At 38.7% G+C, this 18995-nt stretch overlaps 1 protein-coding gene across 1 annotated transcript in view; it reads left to right on the top strand.

The window, feature by feature from the left end:
* LOC150079477 (late secretory pathway protein AVL9 homolog) overlaps positions 1 to 18995 on the top strand; it is a 269555-nt gene that overhangs the window by 221887 nt on the left and 28673 nt on the right. The window contains exon 13 of the mRNA XM_090383082.1: positions 13240 to 13328. Coding sequence (XP_090239208.1) covers positions 13240 to 13328 — 89 coding nt within the window. The remainder of the gene's footprint in view (positions 1 to 13239; positions 13329 to 18995) is intronic.

Below are 18995 nucleotides of genomic sequence, written 5' to 3'. Positions count from 1 at the left end.
CTATACATCATTGACAAAATTCCATGACCTGCTCTGGCAGCCTGTCTGCACTACTCTGAGAACTTCATATCTGACTGCACAATTACCCCCAGGGCTTCTTCATTCTCCACCTCCCTGAGTGTAGTACCACACAGCTGGTATTTTTCTCTTGGGTTACTGCTACCCATATGGAGTACTTTGCATTTGTCAATTTTAAACTTCAGTTGCCACTTCTTAGCCAATCTGCCTAACTTTTCTAGATCCTGTTGCAGTAGAATACTGTCTTTACTGTCATTAACAACCCTGCCAACTATTGTATCATCTGCAAACTTGGACATTGAGCCTGATATACCTTCATTGGCTTCTTCATTCTCCACCTCCCTGAGTGTAGTACCACACAGCTGGTATTTTTCTCTTGGGTTACTGCTACCCATATGGAGTACTTTGCATTTGTCAATTTTAAACTTCAGTTGCCACTTCTTAGCCAATCTGCCTAACTTTTCTAGATCCTGTTGCAGTAGAATACTGTCTTTACTGTCATTAACAACCCTGCCAACTATTGTATCATCTGCAAACTTGGACATTGAGCCTGATATACCTTCATTGATATCATTGATAAATACACAAAACAGCAATGGGCCCAACACCGAACCCTGGGGAACTCTGCCAATAACATTAGTCCACGTAGAGCAGTGGCCATTTATTACCAGTCTCTGCCATCTCCCACTCAACCATCCCTTTTACATGGCAGTAACTTGCCCTTAATGCCATACTGCTCCAATTTGTACAGCAGTCTTCCATGTGCAACAGTATGAAAAGCTTTCGTGAAATCCATGTATATGATATCAAAATTATTTTTTTGCATCCAGTTATTTTGTGACCACATTGTAGTATCCAATCAGATTGGTCAGACAAGACCTCCCTTTAACAAACCCATGCTGTGTCTTAACTATTACTGCAATCTTGTCTAGATACTGCAATGCTTCTTTAACCAGTGACTCCATTATATTCCCTGGAACAAAGTTAATCTAAGAGGTCTATAGTTACTTGTGTCACCTTTTGAACCCCCTTTGTGAATTGGCAATGCATTTGCACACCTCCAGTCCATGGAGACCTCCCCTGTGTCCAAGGAAGCTCTCATAATTATAGCTAAGGGTTTGCTTACTTCCTTTGCTGCCTCCTTTAATATAACTGGATAGATCCCGTCCACCCCAGGTGCCTTCCTTATATTTAACTTCAACAATTTCTCCTCCACTTTGTTCTCAGTTATTACAAAATCACTTATCATCCTGTTAGAATTTGATAAACTTCTTGCATTCCCCTCCTTGAATAGCATTAGCATTAGCATTAGTAGAGGCATTTGATGCAAGAAAGCAAGCTTATGCAGCATCAGCCAAAAAAAAAAAAAAAACCCACTTCCACTTCACCCCTCTGTTTGTTCCAAATACCTGTCCAGCTGAGCCTTAAACTTATTAGGCTATCAACCTCCACCACAAGGGATGGAAGTCTGTTCCACCAACCAACCACCCGCTGGCTAAAGGCAAATTTCCTCACGTCTATCCTACATCTGTCTTTCCTCAATTTGAATTTATGCCCTCTCAGGTGATTTTTCTGAGCTAGAGGAAGAATCCCATCAGCATTGAGCATGCTTAAACCATTCAAGGCTTTATACATCTCTATCAGATCACCTCGCTGGTGCCTAGTCTCCAGACACTGTAATTTGCAAAACTTAAGCCTTTCTTCGTAAGAGCACCCCTTTGTTCCATTCACTAATCTTGTTGCCCTTCTCTGTACTCGTTCCAGCAGCTCTACATCCTTCTTGAAATGAGGCCTCCAGACCTGTATACAGTACTCTAGGTGTGGCCTGACCATTGCCTTATACAATGGAATAATCACCTCCTTATCCCTGCTGGAAAAATTCCTGTATATCATTGACAATACTCCATGAGCTACTCTTGCATCCCATCTGCACTGCTCAGAGAACTTCATATCTGCCTGCACAACCACCCCCCAAGTCCCTTTCATTCTCTACCACTGTCAGTGTAGTACCACAGAGTTGATACGTTGCTCTGGGGTTGCTGTTTCCCATGTGTAGTACTTTACATTTGTCAATGTTAAACTTCATTTGCCACCTCTCAGCCCATCTGCTCAACCTTTCCAGATCCTGTTGCAGCAGCATAGTGTCAGTAGTGTCCTTGACAACCCTGCCAACCTTTGTATCATCTGCAAACTTGGACATTAAGCCCGATATACAATCATCAATATCATTTATAAATACAGAAAACAATAATGGACCCAACACTGAGCCCTTAGGGACTCCACTAATAACATCAGTCCACGATGAGCAGTGTCCATTGATTACCACTCTCTGTCTTCTCCCCCTCAACCACCCCTTTATCCATAGCAGCAATTTGCCTCCAATGTCACACTGCTCCAATTTGTGTAGCAGTCTTCCATGTGCAACAGTATCAAAAGCCTTTCTAAGATCCAAGTATATAATATCAAAGTTATTCCCTGCATCCAGTTCTTTTGTGACTGCATCATAGTATCCAATCAAGTTGGTCAGGCAAGACTTCCCCTTAACAAAACCATGCTGTGTCTGAGCTATAACTGAAGTCTTGTCTAAATGATCCTGCAGTGCTTCTTTAACCAGTGCCTCCATTAATTTTCCTGGAACAGAAGTTAAGCTCACAGGTCTATAATTACTTGTGTCAGCCTTTGATCCTCCTTTGTGAATTGGGGTCACATTTGCACATTTCCAGTCTATGGGTACCTCCCCTGAGTCCAAGGAAGCTCTCATAATTATGGCTGAGGGTTTGCTTACTTCCTTTGCTGCCTCCTTTAATATAACTGGATAGATCCCATCCACTCCGGGTGCCTTTCTTGTGTTTATCTTCAACAGTTTCTCCTCCACTTTACTCCCAGTTATTTCAAGATTCTGTAGCTTACTGCTAGAGTTGAATACACCTCTGGCATTCCCCTTGCTGAATAACTCCTCATGTGTAAATGTCGATGCAAAATATTCATTTAGTTTTGTTAGCTACCTGAGCAGGATCATCAACAGTTGACCCATCAATATCAAGTGGACCAATCTGATTCATCCCCTTCCTTCTAGAGTTAACATAAGTAAAGAACTCTTTGATGTTTTTCTTTGCATCCCTTGCCAAGGATTTCTTGTAATCTGCCTTTGCCTGCCTAACCTCCTTTGTAACTTGGTTGCATATCAACTTGTATCTATCATAGGCTTCTGTGTCATGTGTTTGTAAGTATCCCATGCATTTTTCTTCTCTGCCATATGCCTCATTAGTTCATCTGACATCCATTTTGGCCTAAACCTTGAACAATATTTCTTAGTTGGTATGTAAAGCCTAGTAGCTTCCAAGATAAGTTCTTTGAATGCTTCCCATTTTGAATTTGCTGTTGGTAACATCATCAGTTGGTCCCACTGTATAGAATTTAAATACTGTCTCAGTCCATCGTAGTCGCCTTTACGGAAGCAATAACCCTTCCCTTTACCCCTAATGGTAGTTACCTCTTTGAGTAAATCCCACTTCAGCACACTGTGATCACTGCCACCTAGTGGTTCATTTATCTGCAGATTCTTAATGCATGAAGAATCACTGCTGATAATCAAATCAAGAGTATTACTCCCTCTAGTTGCCTCCCGAACATGCTGATGTAGAAAACAATCATCCAATAAATCCACAAAAGTCCTGCTAGTGTGTGAGTAACCAGCCCCCAAATTCCAGTCAATATCTGGGAAATTAAAATCTCCCATTATAAGACACTCTGATTTACTGGCCCACTCTATTTCCCTGTACAGTTCCTTATTATACTCATCAGAGTCATTAGGCCTATAGCACACTCCTGCTCTCAATTTTGATCTCCCAATGCTTATGTCACACCAAACTGACTCAACACTGCACTGTCCGGCGATGTCGACTGGCTTCACTTCCTTGGTTTTTATGTGTTTCTTAACTAATAGCATAACCCCTCCCCCCCTTCCTATCCTGTCTATCCTTTCTGTAGACATTGTACTCCCCAAATTGCAGTTCTGCATCCCTTATATCTGTGTGACACCACGTCTCTGATATCCCAACAATATCTGCCTTTGATGTTTTGAGCAATACCTCAAATTCATCAAATTTATTTACTAAACTCCTAGCATTGGTGTACACGCAAGTATACCTGCACCTGTTTCTATTCTTAGCTACCCTATCACAACCCATGTGTTTACTTGTACCGCAATGGCTCCCAGCAGTCTCTGAAATACCATGCATCTTGTTTTCCAGGCTTCTGCTCATTCTAATAGAAGCAGTGCAAGAATCTCTTTCACCTCTGCCAGTGGCTACTGTCAATCTATTGGTCTTTGTCTCCCCCCAAGCTAGCAGTTTTCCGACCCACCTAACACTGCCTCGATAGCATCAATAATTCCTCATGTGTGAATGTAGAAGAAAATACTTTATCAGCTACTTGAGCAAGATCATCAATAGTGGAACCATCTATATTAAGTGGACCAATCTGATTCATTCCCTTCTAGAGTTTACATAAGTAAAGAACTCTTTGCTGTTTTTCTTTGTGTCCTTTGCCAAAGATTTCTCGTAATCTGCCTTCGCCTGCCTAACCTCCTTTGTGACTCAATTACAGACTAGCTTCTATATTTGCTGTAGGCTTCTTTGTCCCCTAATAATTTATATGCATCGCATACATTTTTCTTTTCTGCCACGAACCTCATTAATTCATCCAACATCCATTTAGACCTAAACCTTGAACAGTATTTCTTAGTTGGTATGAAAAGCCTAGTAGCCTCCAAGATGAAGTCCTGAAAGCTTTCCATTTAGAATTCACTGTTGGTAACATCATCAGTTGGTCCCACTGTATAGAATTTAAAAACTGTCTGAGACCACTGTAATGACCTTTACAAAAACAAAAACCCTCTCCTTTAGCCCTGATGGTAGTTACATCTTTAAGTAAATCCCACATCAGTACACTGTGATCACTGTCACCTAGTGGTTCCATTATCTGCAAATTCTTAATGCATGAATAATCACTGCTGATAATCAGATCAAGAGTATTACTCCCTCTGGTTGCCCCTCGAACTTGTTGCTGTAGAAAACAATCCTCCAATATATCCACAAAATTCTTGCTAATGTGCAAGTGACCAATCCACAAGTTCCAGTCAATATCTGGAAAGTTAAAATCCCCCATTACGAGACCTTCTAATTTACTGGCTCATTCTAATTCTCTGCACAACTGTTCATTGTACTCATCAGAGTCATTAGGCCTGTAACATACTCCTACTCTCATTTTCCCTTTCACAGTGTTTATCACACCAAACAGACTCAACATTGCACTGTCCACCTGTGTCAACTGGATGCACTTCCTTAGATTTTGTTTCTTAACTAACAGCATAACCCCTCCATTCCTACCCTGTCTGTCTCTATACACATTGTACTCCCCAAATTCCAATTCTGCACTGCTTATATCTGTGTGACAACATGTCTCTGATATCCCAACAATATCTGCCTTTGATGTCTTGATTAGCACTTCAAATTCATCAATTTTATTTACTATACTTCTAGCATTAGTGTACATGCAAGTATACATGCACTTGTTCTTACTCTTAGTGACCCTTACACAGTCCATGTATTTACTAGTTCCATGATGACTCCCAGCAGCTCTTGAAGTCCCCAGCAACTTTCTCTCTAGGCTGCTGCCCATTCTAATAGAAACAGTGCAAGAATCTCTTTTGCCTCTGCCTGCATCTACCGTCTTGATGTATGTGACCCCCTAACACTGCCTCGATAGCATCAGCAAATATTCTTGCATACTTTCTATTTAAGAGGATCCCATCCCTGTAGAAGCAGTCTCTCCTGTTAGCAAGCACAGACCACTCAGAAAAAAATTCTACCCAATGAGCCTTGCATAATCTCTCCAGAGCCGAATTAATTGACAAGGCTCTCATCATATACTCCCTCCTATCACATCTGGGCAGAATTGTAGACGCTTTCAAATTTAACCCTAACTCACAACTTTTTTCCAGCATTGACCTGTACTTGTTAAGTAAATCTGTAGATCTCTTACTCCTAAGGTCATTAGTGTCAATGTGTACAACAATATCACCTTTTGTGCCCTTGATGATGTTGATGATGTTGTAGGGCAGATCATCAACTTTTGTCCCCAGCAGACATACCCTGGTCCTGTTCCACCTATCCTTTTTGCATAATATATTCTCCATCCCCCTGACAATAAGAATCACCGACAGTGGCTAGTTTCTGTGGGACCAGCGCATTTTGCCGTGGAGAGTGCCTCTGTGTTGCCTGATGCACAGGAGTGAGCTCTGGCGTCGAGTTGGGCAGCTGAGAGCTTGATGTGCCCTTCATTAATTTCTTTGAGGGCATTTACTCTACACCCCAAACTCATAGACTCCCATTAGAAGACTGAGTTGGTGCCTAATTTCTTCACAGTCTCTGCACATAGTACACAGAAAGACATCCACCTTGGCTAGATCATGCCCTGTTCTAGACAGTTCTGCAAACATTTCACATTTCATGCATTGTTTTAGACTGTGATGTGTTGGAGAATGGCCCCTTTGGTTCTCTTGTGAGCCACAGCATTCTGGCTATTCTGTGAACGCTGCTTTGCTACTCTAGTCTGGGTCATGATTCGATTAAGTATAATTTAATTAACAATGAACTTTAATAAGATCAATAAATTTTACTGATTAATTGATAATACTACTAATCTAACAGATTTCTAATACAGTGCTACATTTTTTGCAATCTAGTTTTACTTTATACCAAATTTCATATAATAATGGCGGCAAGTTACAAACGTAAAATCTACAGGCACTAAGTATTAACTTTCAAAATCTCTATCTAAATTCAGAAATAAACCATGGAGCTTGGCTAGAACTATAAAGCTACTTATAGAAAATAATTTAGATAATATGAATCAGAGCTGTACTACTCAATATGTTCTACGTTGATAATAATATTAGTAAAATGATAAGAGGAGTTTACCTCAATATAGTGCGTAGAATACTTCCGTATGATACCCTCCAGAAATTAAAACAGAAAAAACCGACAACTTACCGGTACATTAGAGTAAAATATAAATAATTAAATAATCAATTTAACACAATTCAAATCAATTAAAAGAAATTCTTTTAATTGCGTTAATTTGATTTTTAATTGTTTTAAAAATGGTGACTTGCCCATTTATTTTTACCCTGTTTTCTTACCATGTACAAGATTGGTGGTTAAGGAACATTAAGAGGTCAGGAAAGAACCCTGATCAAGTTGCACTGCAGCAGCTTAGCCAAGTTCTTAACAAGCTGCCGACACCTTTTACTCAAAGCAACAAATACCTGTTTTCACACCTCTGTATGTATCTCTGAACATGAAAAAGCTGAAGATTAAAATCTTGGATTTCTGAAGGGCTAGACTCCTGTGACAAAATATACCAAATTTCATTTCTCTGGGATGAAAAGTCCTTCTGTAGTGCTTTAAACGTGGTAGCATTTACCGTCTGACATTGACTCACTCTCTCATCAGTATTATAACATATTTTTGATTAAGTTAGAGACTTGAAATTTGATACGGTATAGGATAGTCTTTCCTTGTAATGGGAAAATTAATAAAACTCTGACAAGTTATCTGGAGGATGAGGCATTAAAATAACAGCGTAAGTGATATTTTTTAATTAATACAAAAGATCCTTTTAGCATGTTTAAATAATCTTACGTTTAAACATTGGCAGTTACACTGTAGACCATTATTTTCTGTACTTGACCCTGCGTGTAACTACCATTGTTTAAACATAGATCATTTGGGTGCACAGCCCAGAGAAGAAATGGTATCCAGCTAATTGTTATTGTTATTTGCCAATATAAAGTAATAAGTTTAACTCTGCAAAAAGATTTGATACCTCAACAAGAAACAAAATCTTGTAAAAAAGTGAGCCAAGTTCTTTTGCAAGCTATGCAAAAACCTCCACTGTGAAAACGTTTTTAGATCTTATCATAACTTCTGAAAAGCAGTGAAAAGCACTGATATCAAAAAGTTGTTTCAGCTAAATTCATTATGGGCTCAGCCATAGAAAGCATTGAGATGAAAAGGATATGCCAAGTTTGCTCTTGGCTAACCAGATTAAAAGTTTGTCACTTGGTAGATTCACTACCATGTGAACCTGGAATGAATTGCACTGTAATTTAAATAATGTAATGAATCTGCCAAGTGTATGACTAACTTTTAATCTGGTTAGCCAATAGAAAACTTGGCATAACTTTTTGATCTCAATGCTTTTCATGACTGAGCCTATAATGTGAACTTGCTACAACTTTTTGATATCAGTGCTTTACATGGCTGAGGTTGTGATGAACTTGGCATCACTATACGATCTCAATCCTTTTTTTCATGGTGGAGATTTTTGCAAAGCTTGCAAAAGAAGTAGACTCGCTACTTTTTTTTACAAGTTTTCGTTTTTTGTTGAGATCTTAACCTACTTAAATTGCTGGAACAAAATGGCCAAAACTGTTGCAGAAAGGAATCCACTGACATTTCAGTAACTTTAGGAAGCCTTCGTTCATCTGTGGCATCACAAACTGTCAACAAATTTTTCAAAGATTTCAATGCTTGGAGATTTCATTGTCAACAGAATTTTTTAGTGCCTTAATTATGAGGTGCTCCTGGACTGGTGCTGTTGTGGTCATGTTCAATGAGTTTGAAAATAAATGGAAGTGCTATGTTGTAGTTCAAGATTCCTCCAATTGCTGGGTATGCAGATTGTCCAGTAGGCTGACAGGTTGCAAGCAATAACCAGTTTTGTTAGTAACATTATCATTCCATGTCACGATTTTGCAATTGAGCAACAAAAGAAGATCAAATTTTTCTTTAAACTGCGAAAATCTGCAATGGATACATATGAAATGTTAAGTTATAGTGTGTTTGAGTGGTATAAGTGCTTCAAAGACAGACATGAGGTTGTTTGCATTGACCCAAGAAATGGTTGTCTGTCAGTCTCTCAAATTGAGGAGAGTTGCAAAAGTTCTGAAAATTGTGGCAAGAGTGTCATTTGACCCCCATGACCATTGTTTGGCTGATGAGTTGGATATGAATAAGGAGATGATTCATCAATTTCTTCACGATGATTTATGGAAAAGAAGGTATGTGCAAAATTTGTGTTGCACAGCCTCATGGATGAGCAGAGGCAACAAATTCATCCAGACTTGTCAAGACAGTCCTAATTTCTTTGACTTCATTGTCACTGGAGATGAATGTTGAGTGTTTCAGTATGACCCAGAGACAAAGGGTCCAAGCATGCAGTGGACTTCAAAACCAAGGCCCAAAAAATTTAGTTTACTGAAGTCCATGATCAAGGTGATGCTGATGATCATGTTTTTTGACAAACAGGGGATGTGATTCACAAGGAATTTGTACCTGAAGGGGGGAGAGAGTCAATGCTGTGTTCTATGTACAGATGCTTCAAAGACTTGAAACATGGCATTATACAGATGGGCTATCCACCTTCTGTCCTGATCTAGCACCAGCGGACTTCTTTCCCAAGCTGAAAATTGCCCTCAAAGGAAGGAGATTTCAGGATGTTGAGGACATAAAGTAAAACGTAACCGCCGAACTGAACATCATCTCTTTAGATGCCTTTGCTGACTCTTTTTAGAAACTTTTAGAATGGTGTAATAAGTGCATTCAATCAGGTGATGATTACTTTGAATAAAAATAAACTATTTTTGAACTCCTCCACTTTGTATTCTTTTTATTGCACCAGTCCAGGAACTTTATTGCCACATATCATATATCTGAAATTGTCATACATTGATCAAATGTGGCTTAAACTTTTTTCAATAATTTGCTTTTAAAACTCTTACTTTGTAGTCCTTGGTTAAATTTATAAAAATGAATGACAAAAAGAATATCATATTTAAATACAATCATCCCTCGATTTGCGCAGGGGTTACATTCTGGAGGAACACCACACAATGCGAAACATAATTTATATGACATAATGAGGGTTTCATATAATTAATCCTGCTAATACATATCTCTAGATTTTTAATCTAAATTCATTGCTTCTTTGTCGCTGTTTTTCTCTATAAATTTCTTCATAAGGAACTAAAGCTAATGATAAAGTTCTGCGAAAATTTAAACTCCTCTCCAAATTAGGATCTATATCCAGAGCTTCTTGGCTAAGCAGATTTAGAAATATTAAAAACTCAGCTAGTCTCTTTGCAGTCAAATTTTTGTGTGCATCTTCTTTGTTTTTATCATTTTTATTATCTTCTTCACATTGTGAAAAAATATTGTCCACTGATAATTGTTCTCTATGAAATTCAAGGACTTCTGTGTTAGCTGTTGGTTCCAGTTCTTCAAATCCCTCTCCGCTAATTATTTTGCCAATTCTCACAATTTCAACTACTTCTGGCATTTCGACCATGGCTTCTTTAGTGCAGCTTTGTGGCCACAGCTTTTTCCACACTGCATTCATTGTTGAGTTCTTAACTTCACCCCATGCGAACTCAATATTTTTTACAGTATCAAGAACGCTATAATTCTGCCAATAATCTCGATTTGAAAGACTGCCTATTCCATCAGTAGCTTCTACCAATTGTAAAAAAGAACTTCTTAGGTAATAAAGTATAAAGGATGCTATAACACCTTGGTCCATTGACTGAATTAACAAACTTGTATTTGCTGGAAGAAATAACTTTCACATTTAGGTGCAGATCGTATAAATGTGCAGGATGACTGGGTGCATTGTCAAGAATGAGCAAGATTTTGAATTCTATGTTCTTCTTCGGAGAATATCTTTTTGTTTCAGTGCGAAAGCAATTTAAAAACCAATCCTCAAAGATTTTAGCTGTCGTCCAGGATTTTTTTTTTTTTTTTTTTGCTTGATTTCCAATGAACAGGTAAGCTTTTTGATATTCCTTTAAAAGCACAAGGGTTTTCTGACATATAAATTATTATTATTATTATTGTTGCTCTTATATTACTTCTCCCTGATTGGGGATTCCACTCAGTGAGGGGTACTGCTACCCAGTACACAGGGTGGTTATAATGTCTCGTGTTACTGTTGGTCGAGGAACTCTGTCTATCCTACAGGTGTTCAGGATTGCAAATTTCTGGAGTTCCTTGTAGGTGTTCTCTGAGAGACCTATTGCTGCTAGGCTGTTATGTAGGGTCTTTGGCACCATACCGGTGGTTGACATGATGATCAAGATGGTCGTTACTTCTTGCATATGCCACATCTTCTTGACCTCATGTCTCAGGTTTGTGTACTTCCTAATTTTTTCCTCATGGGTTTTCTGAACATTGCTAGTGTTGAGCACTGCTGTGTCAATCAGGTAGGTAGCCTTTTCCATCTTGTCCACAAGGGTTATGTCCGGTCTGTTGTGCAGGACTGTCTTATCCATTATTATGGCACGGTCCCAGTACAGCTTGTGGGTTGGGGTCTCTAGTACTGCCTGGGGTTCGTACTTGTAGTGTGGTACATTTTCTTTGGTCAACTGGTATTGCCTCGCTAGCTTCTGATAAGTGTACTCAGTCTGAGTGATCACCTTGTATTCCCCTGTGATGTGATGGATCGTTTCTGAGGCCAGGTGGCATCGTCAGCATGTGTCATCTGACATTCCGGACTCCTTTGCAATGTATTTTCTATAGTTTCTGGTGTTGATTACCTGGTCTTGGATGGCCAGCATGAATCCTTCAGTCTCGGGGAAGAGCGTCCCACTTGTGAGCCATGCATTAGAAGCAATGTTATTGATGTGATCTTGATGGAGGTCATTGTGTCTGCCGTGGGGTGTCTTCTTTGCCCATCTTTCTAGCTTTGTTTCTTGTGCCGTCTGAGCGGGAGGGGGCTCCTTGCTTAGGTTGAGTGGGGTATACCACTTATCTATCTTCCTTATGGCCTGGTGGAGTGGTGCTTCTCGAAGTAATCCTTCAGGTTAACTATCGCTGTTTTCTGTTGCTCTATCAGTCCCCTTCCTTCCTCTTTCCGAGCTATTGTTAGTCTCTCCACTGCTTACTTCGGGTGGTGTTGGTGGCTCTTTGTCATCATTGTCCTTGTCTTTCGCATGATATCCTCTAGCTCGGTGTTGGTCCAATCTTTGACCCCAAAGGAATATATTAGTACTGGAGCTGCATAAGTGTTTATGGCTTTAACTGTGTTCCCTCCATTCAGTTTTGCTTTCAGCAGGTGTCTGATGATATATTTCGGTCAGGCACTTCTTGATTTCCTGGTGCTCTAACTGCTGAGCCTGCATCATCACTAGGTATTGCACTAACAGAAAAGCCCAATAAACAGAAGGTGCAAATATACAATTTGCACCTTCTGTTTATTGGGCTTTTCTGTTAGTGCAATCTATAAATGGGTAGTAAACTTGATCTTATTGCATTTACGATAATCTCAATAGCTGGAATTCTGTGGGATTTTATGTTATTATGGTGAAATGTGTTTTCCCTTCAACGAAATCTTCAATCATATAAAAAACCTAAATAAATTTTCAAATCTGCTCTTCATTCCTATTTTTGAAGCTTCGTAAACAAAAATTGCACAGGTGACGAAACTCGACACGCAGTCAAAAAATAAAATTTTGGTAGTGAATACCTGATCATGCAATAGCAAAACTGCGCGAATCGAGGGATGACTGTACAAAGAAATGGGAAATTGTGAAAACTGTTTTTTTCCATGCATCACCAGAGTATGCGTAATGTGGCTACCTGTGTTGTGTCGTTTTTTTTTTTTTTTTTTTTTTTTTTTCCAGCATCATAGCATTTAGTAATCATGTAGTAGTGATTAAGTTTATGTGCAATGTACATTCATCATTAAAGTGTATTATAAAAATGAAAATGGTATATTGGCAACTCAACCCGTATTTTGCTGCTATATAAGCATTGACCATAATAGTCCAATACCATCTGCTCATGCCACTAAGACATTGTTTAAGTGATTCAGTTTATTTATAACTACCCTGTTTATTAAATGCTCTTATTGGCACATTTAATGTGCCAGTATGATAAAAAAATTTGACTAATGCAAAATAATTTTACATTTTTGCCACCTATTAACAGAGAAATGACTAATTAACATGTTAGTTAAGGTTTATGACAAGTTTTATTTTGTATTTGCATATTTATCTTGTTTCCTCCTTTGTGTCTTCATCTTACATCCTTCCATGTTACTTTAGCTCACTTAAATACAAGGTAGTAATTTGCAAATATATATATATATAATTTTTTTTAGTACAATGCAAAGTTCAGAAAGGGGACGTCGATTAAATCAAGCTGTGGCCAGTACTAGCAAAGTTGTTGCTCAGACAGGCAAAGCTGTGGGTGAGTTTAATCTCATAAAGAAATCATAGCTATTATTTTTGATGTTTTTTGTGGGTCTTAGTAAGCTTGGTAATAAAATCTTAATCATATGCAGAGACTTTCAATTTATTCATTTTATATGTTTAATCTGCACACTAGTTTTGGCTAACTTACCTTCTGTTTTAAGTGACATTCTGCCTAGTAATGTAATCACAGTATAGAAACTTGAGAAGAGTTAAATTTTTATTTCTTGCAATTTAGAAGAGGATTAAATGCCCATTTCCAAATCTTTTAAAAAATATTCAGTGGATGTTTCAGAAATGATAAATGTTTGCATTATTAATATTCTTCAGTTTTCTGTCTTCAATTTTCTATAACCACATACTTCTATCATGCCTGCCACTGATCAAACATTTTTGAAAATCTTTTGTGGATGCTTTTAGGTGGTCCCTTGCATCTGATTGGATTTCTTGAATTTACCGAAATTATTTTTCTTTCATGTCGGATTTAATTTTGAAACTAGCCAAAAGTCAAAATTTCCAGAGAGCAAGTGATGTGTAATATTGAGCATTATTGTAGTGACAAGGGCCAACATTTTAAAACTTCTTGGCAACATTAACTGACACCATCACCTAACCTCACAGAATGAGTTCTGATTTACACCATTGTCAAACAATGCAATCAGCATGATTTTCATGTGATTTTGATTTTGACTTCATTTGAATTTTTAGCTTTGATGATGTTTTCCATTGGGAAGCTTTGAACCATGTTCTCTGGGTCATATCTGTTCACCCAAGACTTATCACCTCTTATAATTTTTGTTAAAAATTCAGGATTCAACATGACTTTCTTGAACAACTCAGATAAAATGAGGGCTCTTGCTGTCATTGATCTTGAGTGAGAATATGTAGAACAAACTTGGCACTCACTTGCCTCATGCCTAGATCCTGTCAGGATGGCCTCAATGAAACCAAATAATGGTGTGAACTTCATTAATGTTTTGATCATTTCAGAATGTTGACAGGTATCTGCTTCTTTTTTCCTCTTCAAGCAAAATTTCCTTCCCAAAACCTTTGAAACTACTTAAACTGTTTTTTTTTTTTTTTCCTCCCCCATTATAGCATCACCTCCATAAACTATAATGACCATTTCATGTGTTTCCTTGAATGAATTTCCAAGTTTATATCAAAATTTAAGGATAAAATGTTGTTCAAATTTTGTAATTTTCAGTACTGCAATAAATGAGAAAAAAGAAAAAAACTCAAAGCTTTCTCTTAGACTGGCACATAACAATTGTGTGCTTACACAAAAGATATGAACCTTGTTCGCAGTTGTTTTTGCTACATGTTCATGTGTTATAAGATTATTCACCAAACTTCTTGATCAAATCTTTTATTATTATAAGACTCAATTATACTGAGTTTGAAAGGAATTGTGCATCTATTTCTGTGAATCATAGTCATAAGATAATGTCCAAAAATTTTTTAGGGGCACTGCTGCATACTCTGCAATTGAATAGGGAGTATGTTCAACTCCCCGTCAACAGATATGTAAAAGAGATGTTAATACACAGAGAGTTTCAGATTAGACAGAAATGCCCCAAATTTAGGTACACACAACTATTAAAAAACCTAAACCATCCTAGGCCTGTGTAATTGGGTTGAGGTCTTGAAATCTCACTGGCCACACTATCCAAAGATTGTTTTCACTTTGAAAGAATTCACCAACTTGCTGAGTCCCATGTAGAAGTGCATTTTTGTTGACAAAAATTAATTCAGGATCTATAGTTACTCTCAGAAACCTTCCCATAAGAATTTCATCCATATACATTGGAGTAACAAGATATCTCTTCCAAAGCTGTGTAGATTGGTGCACATGCATTCTACATATCTTTGAGAATCTTTTTCATCATTATCTTTCCCAAACCCCTGCCATGATGGTAGTCCTTACAGAGAGACATTTTCTCTAAAGATTGATACTTATTACTTGCTCAGTCACTTGTTGACTGACTGCCTCAACTTGTAAGTGTCCTGCTTTTTACCACTCCAAATCATCCAAGCATCAATATGGGTGATTTGGAGTGGCAAAGAGCAGGGCATTCCATAAAAAAATTCTAATTTTCTGTGTAAAGTTTGCTTGAAACCTGTCACTGCTGAGAGCCCAGAAAAATTATCTTTGTGGTTCCTTTTTGCTGGGCCAAATAGCAGTTATTTTGGTCAACTGTTGCTTAACCTTAAATTTTCCTTTGTGTTACTTCCCATAACTCCTGTTGCCACAATTTTGATAATTTCAAGGATCTGATCACCTTAGTTGACTGTCCTGCCATTCACTACTGCAGATCATCCAAACATCTATGTGGCATTCACAAAAAAAAAAAAAAAAAAACTTATTTTAAGCAGCACTGCAGCTTATTTCTCATATCCATATAACAATTACTGTTGGTTGAAGCATGCTTTCATGGGCCAATTTGCAAGCCGTTTTGCCTGAAACTACAACAGCATCACTAATTTATAATCTAATGTAGTAGAGTGCATCTGTTTAGGTTTTCTATACCTGTAGAATGCTATGTGGCGCATGACAGTGTATCATGTAAGCTGCCAGGAGATGTTTTTCAGGAAGAGGAAACCTAAACAAATGCACTCTACTGCATTAGAGTAGAAATTAAAATTAGTGCTGCTGTTGTAGGGCACACTTTTATAGCCCACCAGGTTTGCATGTTTCAGACTAATCATATTATGGTAAGTTATTAAGATGTATCATGTTAAATTGCACAAATGTCAAATATCAAATATTTGAATTTGAAAGTGTCTGCAATTCTGCCCAGACACGATAGGAGGGAGTATATGATGAGAGCCTTGTCAATCAATTCGGCCCTGGAGGGATTGTGCAAGGCTCAAGGGGTAGAATTTTTTTCAGCCTGGACTGTACTTGTTAACAGAGATTGCTTCCACAGGGATGGGATACACGTAATACAGGTGGGTCGGAAAACTGCTAGTTGGGGGGGATACAAGGACTAATAGATTAACAGTAGCCACTGGCAGAGGTGGAAGTGATTCTTGCACTGCTTCTATTGAAATGAGCAGAAGCCTGAAAAACAAGATGCAGGATATTTCAGAGACTGCTGGGAGTCATTGCGGTACAAGTAAACACATGGGTTGTGTTAGGGTAGCTAAGAATAGAAACAGGTGCATGTATACCTGCGTGTACACCAATGCTAGGAGGTTGGTAAATAAACTTGATGAATTTGAGGTATTGCTCAAAACATCAAAGGCAGATATTGTTGGGATATCAGAGACGTGGTGTCACACAGATATAAGTAATGCGGAACTGGAATTTGGGGAATACAATGTGTATAGAAAGGATAGACAGGACAGGAGGGGAGGAGGGGTTATGCTATTAATTAAGAAACACATAAGGTCCAAGGAAGTGAAGCCGGTCGACATCGATGGACAGGGCAGTGTCGAGTCAGTTTGGTGTGACATAAGCATAGGGAAATCAAAATTGAGAGTAGGAGTGTGCTATAGGCCTAATGACTCTGATGAGTATAAGATATTGTACAGGGAAATAGTGGGGCAGTAAATCAGAGAGTCTTATAATGGGGGATTTTAATTTCCCAGATATTGACTGGAATTTGTGGGTTGGTCACTCGCACACTAGCAAGGCTTTTGTGGATTTATTGGATGATTGTTTTCTACATCAGCATGTTCGTGAGGCAACAAGAGGGAGCAATACTCTTGATCTGATTATCAGTAGTGATTCTTCATGCATTAAGAATCTGCAGATAAATGAACCACTAGGTGGCAGTGATCACAGTGTGTTGAAGTGGGATTTACTCAAGGAGGTAACTACCATCAGAGGTAAAGGGAAGGGTTTTTGTTTTCGTAAAGGCGACTATGATGGTCTGAGACAGTATTTAAATTCTATACAGTGGGACCAACTGATGATGTTACCAACAGCGAACTCAAAATGGGAAGCATTCAAGGAACTAATCTTGGAGGCTACCAGGCTTTACATACCAACTAAGAAATATTGTTAAAGGTTTAGGCCTAAATGGGTGTCAGATGAACTAATGAGACATGTGGCAGAGAAGAAAAATGCATGGGATACATACAAATTAATAGGTGACATGGAAGCCTATGATAGATATAAGTTGGTCTGTAACCAAGTCACAAAGGAGATTAGGCAGGCAAAGGCAGACTACGAAAAATCCTTGGCAAAGGATGCAAAGAAAAACAGAAAAGAGTTCTTTACATATTTAAACTCGGGAAGGAAAGGGATGAATCAGATTGGTCCACTGGATATTGATGGTTCAACAGTTGAGGATCCTGCTCAGGTGGCTAACTATCTAAACGAGTATTTTGCATCTACATTCACGCATGAGGAGTTATTCAGGAAGGAGAATGATGTAGGTAAAGTAAACATTGGCAGTGAGCTGGATGATTTTGTAATAACTGAGAGGAAAGTGGAGGAGAGATTGTTGAGGATAAACATAAAAAAGGCACCTGGGGTGGATGGGATCTATCCAGTTATATTAAAGGAGGCAGCAAAGGAAGTAAGCAAACCCCTAGCCATAATTATGAGAGCTTCTTTGGACTCAGGGGAGGTACCCATAGACTGGAGATATGCAAATGTAACCCCAATTCACAAAGGAGAATCAAAGGCTGACACAAGTAATTATAGACCTGTTAGTTTAACTTCTGTTCCAGGTAAGTTAATGGAGGCACTGGTTAAAGAAGCACTGCAGGATCATCTAGACAAGAATTCAGTTATAGCTCAGACGCAGCATGGTTTTGTTAAGGGCAGGTCTTGCCTGACCAATTTGATTGGATGCTATGATGTAGTCACAAAAGAACTGGATGCAGGGAATAACTTTGATATTATATATTTGGATCTTAGAAAGGCTTTTGATACTGTTGCACATGGAAGACTGCTGAACAAATTGGAGCAGTGTGGCATTGGAGGCAAATTGCTGCTATGGATAAGGGGATGGTTGAGTGGCAGAAGACAGAGAGTGGTAATCTATGGACACTGCTCAACGTGGACTAATGTTATTAGTGGAGTTCCTCAGGGTTCAGTGTTGGGTCCGTTGTTGTTTTCGGTGTTTATGAATGATATTGATGATGGGATATCAAGTTTAATGTCCAAGTTTGCAGATGATACAAAGGTTGGCAGGGTTGTTAAGGACACTACTGACGCTATGCTGCTGCAACAGGATCTGGAAAGGTTGAACAGATGGGCTGAGAGGTGGCAAATGAAGTTTAACATTGACAAATGTAAAGTACTACATATGGGAAACAGTAACCCCAGAGCAACGTATCAACTCTGCGGTACTACACTGACAGTGGTGGAGAATGAAAAGGACCTGGGGGGGTAATTGTGCAGGCAGATATGAAGTTCTCTGAGCAGTGCAGACGAGCTGCAAGAGTAGCTCATGGTGTCTTGTCAATGATATACAGGAATTTTTCTAGCAGGGATAAGGAGGTGATTATTCCCTTGTATAAGGCAATGGTTAGGCCACATCTTGAGTACTGTATACAGGTCTGGAGGCCTCATTTCAAGAAGGATGTAGAGCTGCTGGAACGGGTACAGAGAAAGGCAACAAGATTAGTGAATGGAACAAAGGGTTGCTCTTACGAAGAAAGGCTTAAGTTTTGAAAATTACAGAGTCTGGAGACTAGGCACCGGCGA

Source organism: Mastigoproctus giganteus, chromosome 10 (assembly GCF_048544385.1).
Source record: "Mastigoproctus giganteus isolate SK-2022 chromosome 10, ASM4854438v1, whole genome shotgun sequence".
Taxonomy (NCBI): domain Eukaryota; kingdom Metazoa; phylum Arthropoda; class Arachnida; order Uropygi; family Thelyphonidae; genus Mastigoproctus; species Mastigoproctus giganteus.
Note: the sequence above shows the minus strand (reverse complement) of the source record. Positions and strands in the feature narration are given on the sequence as shown.